Raw genomic sequence first — 10192 nt, 5'->3', positions numbered from 1 at the left:
TTTACACCAATGTTATTTATGTAAATATGAAATAAATTTATTATGTATGTAACCAGCATAAGTAAGATGTCTCTTTCAGGTTGTTCAGTGTGTTAGAGATTTCCTTCCTTTCAACATTCGTCGCAGTATAACTTCTATTCCTCCCCTTGTGCTGATCCTCTTCAGCCACCCGTGAGTTCTCTTGCGCTTCAGGAACTTTGGCTGGTATTCCATGCCCCTCTTTTTTGTACGAACAGGAAGCAGTGACCAGTGGGCAGGCAAAGCTCTTGACAGAATGCCACATCCTGCAGACCAAGATGAGGAATGTGTCTCTGTCATACCTGAGGTTCGAGATAAAATGCCAAGGGTCCTCTGTTGCACACAAATTGGAAGCACTGCTTGCTTAATTTGAAATAACCTGTGAAAGACATTATTATTTTTACTCAGGGCATACTCCTGATATAAACAAATACAATGCACTTTACATTTTAACTGGATCAGTAGGTGAATGTGACTCGAGGCCAAAGTTTCAAAAACTGACATAAGGAGGTATCTGTGCTTTTCTATTTCCAACATTGTTTTTTTAAACAAAGAAGTGGCACTAAAGCTAAACTGTGTTTGTTTTTTGTATCTGAACATATTTCCTTCTTGTTTAAATGTCTCCCAAACAAGAAAACTGCAGTACATGACTGAACGGACAAGTGTTTGTTTTGCCAATATATATGTAAAACAATGCAAAAATGAGTTGAGCCTACAGAACTATTACAGAGACCATTTACAGCATTTATAAGAGGGATATTTTACTTTTTACACCCCTTTAGGCTAATGTCCCACGGATACATTTTTTAAAAGCGAGTTCCAGCGACAAGTTGCTTGTTTTGTCTCTACATAGAGAAAAATATAAATCACCAGTACCTAAACCGACAATACAACTTCAAATCGCTTATTGTTCCAAATCGCAATGAGACCCTTTTTCGAACAATTTTACAAAGAAAGAATTGTCATTCAAAACTATCGGAATCGCTGAAAGTAAAACCCACTGAGTGGGAAGTTGCTACAATGTCCCCATTGCACTGAATGTCATTTCTAATTGTGGACGGGCAATATGACACCTGGATTTATTGGAAATAGAATTGCTCCATTGTTGAAATTTCTAGTAATCGCTTGTTAGGAAAAGCCGAGTGAATTGTTGCTTTTTAAAAATCGCAGTGACTAAATCTCCCTGTGGGATATTAGCCTAACCAAGAGTAGTAAAGCATATGAAAATGCACTTAGGTGTGTTTAAAAAAAAAAAAAAAGTTTGTGTGTAAGATCCCTTATAGTAATAATTATACCTGGCTACTCCTCCATGCCCCTTTGCCAGAGTTGGAATTTCTCCATAGTCCCTTGCTCACTGCCATTCTGCTTGTGTCTAGTCAGAAAAAGTACTAGGAAGGCTGCAGTGGTGCATATCTCTAAAATTGCACTGAAGGGGCAGGATATATAATACATTGGGCCTTCCTGGATATTTAGAACAGCGTTTTTCAACCCCTGTTCCGCGGCACACTAGTGTGCCGCGAGATGTTGACTGGTGTGCCGTAGGCAGGGCCGCAATTTTTACTTTTTTAATAAAATCCGGGCCCTGTCATTGGTTGCGCCCCATGTGTACGGGTGACGTCAGTACGCACGGGGCGCAACGTTATAAAAGGGCCTGTGTGCGGTCGCGTGTAGGCAGAAGTGCAGAGGCGGCGCGCCTGAGGGATACGAAGATGCTGCTGAAGCCACCGGAGAAGCCGCCGAAGAGCAGAAGTAAAATGCTGCTGGGCACCAATGTATTAGGGGGGGCCACGGGGCACACTGACTTATGGGGGCACTGCTGCTGGGCACCAATGTACTAGGGGGGCTGGCTCTTGGCACCAATGTACTAGGGGGGCACTGCTCTTGGCACCAATGTACTAGGGGGGCACTGCTGCTGGGCACCAATGTACTAGGGGGGCACTGCTCTTGGCACCAATGTACTAGGGGGGCACTGCTGCTGGGCACCAATGTACTAGGGGGGCACTGCTCTTGGCACCAATGTACTAGGGGGGCACTGCTGCTGTGCACCAATGTACTAGGGGGGCACTGCTCTTGGCACCAATGTACTAGGGGGGCACTGCTGCTGGGCACCAATGTACTAAGGGGGCACTGCTCTTGGCACCAATGTACTAGGGGGGAACTGCTGCTGGGCACCAATGTACTAGGGGGGCACTGCTGCTGGGCACAGAGTTAAATTTTTTAACATTTTCTAATGGTGGTGTGCCTCGTGATTTTTTTCATGAAACAAGTGTGCCTTTGCCCAAAAAAGGTTGAAAAACACTGATTTAGAAGACTAGCATACCTTCATAAATTGCTGGTATTTAAACAGATGTTTAGAACCCCCCTTCCATATAACACCCATTAGCAACTAATTTTCATGTCATTGGGGTGATTCGTACATTAAATAAGGTCTCAAAAATGCCAATCGTGGACCATTATCACCCTAATGATACGGTTTAGCTGAAATGCATGCACAAAAGCTTGCCCTACTACATATGTCCAGCTAAAGCTACCATATCGCTTGTCCACTTTTGCATTCAGAGCTGTTCTACCTCCACCCTGCTCCTTTCCCGGTTTAGAATTCAATACGGAAAGCCACTGCTCCTAGTTATACCCGGTCTGAGGACTGAGTACACACATCACCCTAAAGCACTAGAAAAGTTAATAAAAGACAGCATTTGCCTTTCTCCTTCAGTCACCTACCTGATCAGGCTCCCCATAGCCGCCATGCTGACAGGTTCCTCCCTCCCACTTCCGTGGCGTATTTGTTCACGTGACACGCGAGTGGTGGATTGTGGGAATTGTGGTTTTTGACAATATGTTACTCGCTATGACGCGCAAGGTTCTGTCTCTGTTTTTTTATTCTCTTAAATTACAAACGTATATTATAAGCATATCTATGGTTTTCAATATTCCAATTAAAATGAGTACAACTGTGAGACGTTCAGGCAGTGCAGACTTTAGTAAAAATCATAGGCGTGGGGGAAAGGGGTCCAAAGTCATTAAGCAAAAACAACATGCTTTTGTAGATGAAGCCTTTATACAAGAAGTGGGTAAGTTTGTAGGAAACTAATAAATGGAGAATTACATGCCCGCACATCGCTATTAAAGTTTTTTGGTTACATACACTTTGTGAACACACCCCTAAATACCACACTTATTTTACCAAAACAAACCATAGATGTGCTGGTACAATTATTACGGAAACCGGTCAATCTGTATATTAACCCCAGACATGCAACAATATAATTACAGCAGCAAAAGGATAATCCATACCTCCCAACATTTTAAAAACTTGCCAAATTTTTTGACCCCACCCATTTTTGAAACCACACCCCCTAAATACCACTCCCATTTGACTAAATGTGGCAGGTTAAGGTTTGAACACATTTCTGGGGGTTTTGGGGTCCTGTTTTATGTGTTATTACAGTTTTGCTGAAAAGGTGAAATAGCCCTTTAAGCCAGGGGTCCCCAACCACCGGGCCGGGGACCAGTGCCGGGCCATGGGCTGTGCTGAACCGGGCCACCTCTGGTCCCAATTACCTGTGATCCCAACTCTCTGATGTATTACACAGCCATGACACCAGCTATGCGAAACCCAGGTAGCTTTCTACTGATTGCGACAAGGACCAAAGTACTAAGCTCCATACTAAGCAGCAGGGGATGTCACCACTTAGGTGGGAGTAAGAAGAGCAAGGGGGCTGGGCGCATCTAGTTGCAAGGAAACAAGCTCAGGTCTCCCACTGATTTTGTATTATGATGAGCTGTATCATATTTGCATAATATAAAATGTAATAATTACATTTACATTATACATGTAATAATTAAATTATATACTATGCACTATTTGCATAGTATAAAATTGTCTTGCTTGAAACTGGTCCGTGGTGCAAAAAAAGTTGAGGACCACTGCTTTAAGCTGTGAGTCTCAGTTTCCCCAAGAGACCTGTGTAGCTTATAAGCCCACTTATTTAATGAAATGTGAGAAACAATGTTTCTAATTGCAGGTGACGCTCGTTAAGATTTCTGGGCTCTCTGCCAAAAGCTACTTTTAGGCTAATGCCAGACGAGACGAAAAACGCTTGCTGAAAATTCCACCCTACACTCTACACTCCTACTTGTGCCTGCACCCGAATGAATGGAATACGCTTGGGTGCAGGCACATGTAGCGGAAATACGCATAAAAACGCAAGAGTTTGAAAGTTTCTATGCGTATTACGGCTACATGTGCCTGCACCCGAGCGTATCTCATTCATTCGGGTGCAGGCACATGTAGGAGGCGTAGGGCGGTATTTTCAGCAAGCACTTTTCCGATTTCCAAAAATATCCAGCCTTAGGCTGGTGTCAGATTTGGTGTATATTTTCTGCAAGCGGAAATCCGCTTGCCGAAAATACCACCATACGCCTCCTACCTGTGCCTGCACCCGAATGAATTAGATACGCTCGGGTGCAGGCACATGTAGCTGATATCCGCCAAAAAACGCAAGACTTTGCATTCTCTTGCGTTTTTATGCGGATATTGGCTACATGTGCATGTCGGTATTTTCACCAGAATATCAATACAAAAGTGAGGACTAGTTGCAAATTGTCTTATTATACCACCCCAAATATTAATTTTAAGGTGAATTGTTCCTTTAAGTGCAGCAGGTATTGGTGTAGCACTACATACTGGCATTTTTTAAGTGCATACGCACTTATGGCAAGGAAATAGCAGTTTGTAAGTAAAATGTGATTTAGGCCTACACAATGTAAAGGCATTCTACCAAAGGGGGAGATTTACCAAGACACGAACGCTCCGAGTGTATGCTCGACGATTTTTTTGCGCTTGCGCGACTTTTTCGGGCACCCGCACGATTTTTTCGAGCGTCTGCGTGATTTTTCCGCGCGCCCGCGTTTACAATGGTTCGTTATGAAAATTTGGGACTTTTGGATTGCTAATACGATATTATCGTGACTAAGCATTTTCGGGATATTTGCGATCTTCAGAAATTTGTTTCCAATCCGAATTTTTCCCATTCGGGATTCAAATTCGTGGATTAGTAAATCTGCCCCATAGTGTTGTTTATTACTAAATTATACAGTGTGCATTGCAAATAAATAATTCTACCTTTAAAAATGTTATTCTTGAACGAAGAAAAAGAAAGAGCCAGCACTTTCAGATAAGCTATTGTTTCTCCAACTCACTGTTATTTCCCAATTTGCAAAGACTTGACTTTCTCTGTCTTCGGTGCTATTCTGATATCTGCCACTAAGTGGTGTAGTGTGCATTTTAGTAATGCAAACAATTTCTGAATTCATTTTGACTTATACAATTCTAAAATCTTCTAAAGCCTTCTGGAAGGGTAAGGGGGTCTAGGTCAGAAGTCAGTGCCTCTCAATGTATATAATGTATCTGGGGCTTAAAGGAGAAGGAAAGGCAAAGTCACTTGGGGGTGCCAAAATGTTAGGCACCCCCAAGTGACTTGAATCTCATACCTTTTCCCCCGGGCTGGTGCCCCTATTAGGAGAGAACAGCACCAGCCAGGGGTACCTGTAGCGAGCGCTTCCTCCTTCCGTCTTCACGAGTGCGCGCATGCGCAGTAGAGTGAAAAGCCGAACTTTAACAGAGAAGTTGGCTTTTCACTCTACTGCGCATGCGCCTATTGTGTAGTCGCAGCGAAACGAACCCGGAAGGAGGAAGCGCATCGCTACATGTACCCCGGGCTGGTACTGTTTTCTCCTAACAGGGGCACCAGCCCGGGTACAAGGTAAGCGATTAAAGTCACTTGGGGGGGCCTAACATTTTAGCACCCCCAAGTGACTTAGCCTTTCCTTCTCCTTTAAATTTTTACTGTTTCTCATGGTATGTAATGTATCTTAGGCTAAACTTCCCACTGCTTCTCACAGCGTTGGACTGGCCCACTGGGATACCAGGAAAACTCCTGGTGGGCCCAGGTGTCAGTGGGCCCTTCTGCCTCTAACCATTCGGCCTATTTCATGGCCATTCTTTTTTTTTTTTGCTTGCAAACAAAAAGATTGAAGAATAGATTATAGCATGTCAAGAAAATAGACTAGTATAACAAAGAAGTTAAATGAGAAAAGGAAGAAAAATAGTTTGGAGAGTGGGCCCATTGTTTGAGGTTTTCTGGTGGGCCCCTGGCATCCCAGTCTGACACTGGCCTTTCACAGTATGTAATGTATTTTGGGTGCCACTACCCTCTGCCTCTCACTGTCTAATGTATTTAGGATCTGGAGTCATTGTTTATTGTATTCAAAGCAAAGTTGCACTTTCACATTTTTTTCCTGCAGTCAGTTTCGTGTTAATCCCCATTCATTAAAGGTACTTGCATAAAAATGCACTTCCATATAGTGCTTGACTTCTTCCTGCTTTGCATTTCGAATCGATTGCTGCTGTACCTCTTGACACTGTCGAACCCTTCATACCCAGCATCAATAGGCACAGCACACCTAAAGAATCAGGAGCAGTCATCACTTGCACGATGAACATCTAAAATGAGGCAATACTTTTGCACAATTTTGAAGAAATTCATAGACAGTTGTGTTCATTTTGGTGAATGGGGTACAAATGCGTTAAGAGTGCCATAGTTGCATCAGAATGCTGGGAAAAAAAGTTGCTGGGAAAATCTTTCTGTAATTAGGAAGTCCATAGCTTAAACTTACTAAAAGATCATTTAAACATTAAATAAGCCAAATAGGATTGTTTGGCCTTCCGTAAGAATCAATTTTATCTTAGTTAGGATCAAGTACAAGGTACTGATTTATTATTAAAGAGAAAAGAAAATCATTTAAAAAAAATTAGAATTATTTGTTTAAAATGGACTCTATGGGGAATGGCCTTTAATTAATTGGGAGATTTCTGGATAATGGATCCCATACCTGTATGTTTTAGCTTATGGTCTTATAGCAAGACTGAAAACCTGCAATGGTGTCAAGAATTTGGGGGAAAAACTATATAAAAACCATAGATCACAGATGACATAAGATTTTTAGTGGGATATAAATACTTCTTAATAGTGATCACTTGTATGATTTCTAGTGGAAAAAAAGTAACCTGTAAATAAATAAAATACATTTGCAACTGCTCTGCAGAGAGCATGGCCACTACAGTAGCTTGATTAGTTATTGCCTTACAACTTACTTCCTTGTTACTTAACCATGTACAGGCAATGTCTTATTAGATCAGTGTTGACCAATGAAACATTACTTTTTTATTACACCTTCTCTATTCTTATCTTTGCAGAAAGGTCTTGTAAGTCATTTATGCATAGGTAACCTGATATCTAGAATGCTTTAAATTACAGGTAGCTCAACTCATGAAGAATTCAATTTTAAGCAAATATTTTTTATGATTGTTTTCTATATGATAATAAAATAGTATATTGAATATACTATGGATAATGAATTCCATACAAATAGCCTCTGTTATGTCACTTGAATGCAGGCCTTGATTATTGTGATAGCCATTGTTAACTGGATGCATACATTTAATGTGAAACTGACAAAAAAAAACTACTCTTCAAAATATTAATGTACATTCAAAGTTACCTATAGATCAAGTTAATCATTTTTCACTAATAGGGCTGCTTTTGTAAGTAATTGTTACTTGAAGTTCCTAAACCTGACTGTTTTGCCAACCTGACTGTCCCTTCTCAGCCTGTTAGATATAGCTTCTATAATGCTAACGGCCTACTGCTGCACAAATATGGCAGCCCCCTCATGGAGGAACATGGGGGATCAGATTGATTCTTTTACATTACCTGGCAAATATCTTTAAGGCAAAATTATAAACAGCATACAAAGACGGTGTTATAATAGATGTAAAAATGGTTTCATTTCTGGTGTCAGTATCTCTTTAAGGTCTCCCAGTGCAATAACTACTTTTACTATAGCAGCATAGATGATGACCTTTTATTATTCTGATGTTGCTGCTAATATCAGGTAAGTGGGTGGCTGAGAAAAATTACATCACTAGTCTCTGGCCATGCCTAAACAGCTCCCTCAGTATACAGTATTCATGAGAGAACATGATAATGGCTACATATTATTGCTTGCTTTGCTAAGCTGTATTGAATAATTGTTTGTAGCCTATACAATACTGTACAATCTTACAATGTACAAAATAGGGAAGACACATATTATAATAAATGCAATTAATAAGTGAAAATAGTATAAATACATAAAGATTAAGTGACATGTGGTTGAGACGAATTAAAGCCAAGCAGCCAGTAGCAATGACTGCAGTGAATCTAACTGAGAACAGTTTGGGCAGGAGTATGGAAAACTTTGGCTCCCTTCCGCTTCCTAATTAGGTAGGAGTGGCTATGGTGGAAGGCAGGATGGGTAAATGATGTTTGGGCACATAATGGATGAGGAAAGCATGGCAAATCGGGTGGGAATAAGGGCAGAATAGTGAAGCTAGGAATGGCAGAGAATGGCACACTTTGGCTAGGAATGAGGAGAAAATGGCACATAGGTTTGTGATGAAGTAGAAAATGGACAGCTTGATGGGAATGAAGAACAATTTGCACAGTATACTTTATGAAAGGCAAGGGTTTCACTTTTTGTGGAAACCTATTTTAGAGTGACTGTGTATGTATGTATGTATGACTTTATTTATAAAGATTGTAGAGCCTACAATCTAAGTGGTCGGGTAACATACAGGCACAAATTGGAAGGTAAGAGTGCACCAGGTATGGGCATTTGCCCTTAAGCGCAGGACTAGGCAAAATAATGTTTTAGTGCTCCAGAAGGTAGCATCTGAGTTTTATCTTAAAGAGAGTAGGTGAGGGATTCAGGGATAGAGTTCCAGAGGTAAGGAGCAGCAAGAAAAGTTTAAGACGAGAAAGCGCAATGGGTGTGGATGGTGTAAAAAGACGGAGGTGCACCCTCTTTAGATGTTTTGGGTTCAGGCAACTAGTTCTTTGACAGTAATTCTTCTTGTTCCTGTAAAGGAAGGTAAGTAAATAAGACCAATAAGACTAAGCTCATATGTCCCTTTGACTTGCCTTGCCAGCCAACCACAGAGCCAGTAAGGAAACATTGCTCTATAGGACAAGGAGTCTCTGAACATGAAAAAACAGTACACGCCTACCTTTAATTCATAACACAATTTAAGAACAGAGAAAAGATAATCATAAAGATATATAATAAAGATGCATGGCATACATTACAGTACAGAACAGAACTGCTACCAAGAACATTTAGACATTTTTTGCATATCGTTCTGACAGAACAGCACACAAACAGACAAAATAGCTGTGGCATTTACAGCTTGTAAGCTCTTTTAGGCAGGGCCCCCTTTACCTCTTGTATTGGTTATTGGTTGCTCGGTATGTAATTCTGTATGTCCAGTGTATAAACCCACTTATTGTACATCGCTGCAGAATATGTTAATATAAATAATGTTAGTATAAATACATGTTAATAATTATATTAATAATAATAATAGTGGCGTGACTAAATTCTCATTGTTGTCTTCTGCATATCCATCTCCTTTGTGACATGGATGCAATATTTGCATACAAGAATGTCTCTCATGGATAACAACAAACTTACAGCAGAAAACAGCAGTGTAGATTGATCAGGGGCAAAATTGTACAAAGATACACACACAAACCACTCACACCTAAGCTCTATCCAAGCTCTATCACAGTAGTACTGCAGGCACAGTAATAAACTCCCTTACCGTACTGCTGCCTGTCATTAATTTTCTTTTACAACAACCAGGGGCATGCAGATACTATTCTGAACTTGGCACAGAACAGAAGCGGTTAAGTGTCACATTTTATAGAAGTGACAGGAGACAGCACGGTTACTAAGTTACCCTCCCTCTGCTCTCATTGGCTGAGCTGGGTTCTCTGCATTGGATGCTGATAGGAGGTGCTCTCCCTTGTTCTGCTCTGTGCACACCTCCGGGAGGGATTGCATGCAATTCTGTATGGCAACAGCATGCAAAGGGGCAGGAGAAACGGGGTGCTGGATTATCCCAGAGATGGGTAGCGCCGAGCAGGTAACCAGGCTGTGCAGAACTACAGGGCTGATATCAGATCCATCGGCCAAGATGTGGGTGTAGGTCAAAGCGCAGGGTGCCGGATAGGAGAATTAGCCACAGAAGCAGATTGGCACTGCAGGATTTTCTCTCTTTATCCATATCCCA

The 10192-nt window shown here is 41.3% G+C and overlaps 1 protein-coding gene across 1 annotated transcript; it reads right to left on the bottom strand.

Annotated features, from left to right (window-relative positions):
• mrpl34 (mitochondrial ribosomal protein L34) lies at positions 1-2843 on the bottom strand. Its single transcript, XM_002944435.5, has 2 exons — positions 2740-2843; positions 1-397 (listed from the first exon to the last, which is right to left on the bottom strand). The coding sequence occupies exons 1-2, from the start codon at positions 2763-2765 to the stop codon at positions 85-87; spliced, it is 339 nt and encodes a 112-aa protein (XP_002944481.2). The 5' UTR covers positions 2766-2843; the 3' UTR covers positions 1-84.
• Between the last annotated feature and the right edge of the window lie 7349 nt (positions 2844-10192).

Source organism: Xenopus tropicalis, chromosome 1, assembly GCF_000004195.4.
Source record: "Xenopus tropicalis strain Nigerian chromosome 1, UCB_Xtro_10.0, whole genome shotgun sequence".
In the NCBI taxonomy this organism is placed as follows: Eukaryota; Metazoa; Chordata; class Amphibia; order Anura; family Pipidae; genus Xenopus; species Xenopus tropicalis.
The sequence above is the reverse complement of the archived record's forward strand: the minus strand, read 5'-3'. Positions and strand labels throughout refer to the sequence as shown.

Excerpts from the sequence above, each read along its gene's own strand:
- mrpl34 (XM_002944435.5), bottom strand. The coding sequence starts at position 2,765 with ATGGCGGCTATGGGGAGCCTGATCAG. Across the intron at positions 398-2,739 it reads GCTATGGGGAGCCTGATCAG|GTTATTTCAAATTAAGCAAG; the intron begins GTAGGTGACTGA and ends TGTCTTTCACAG.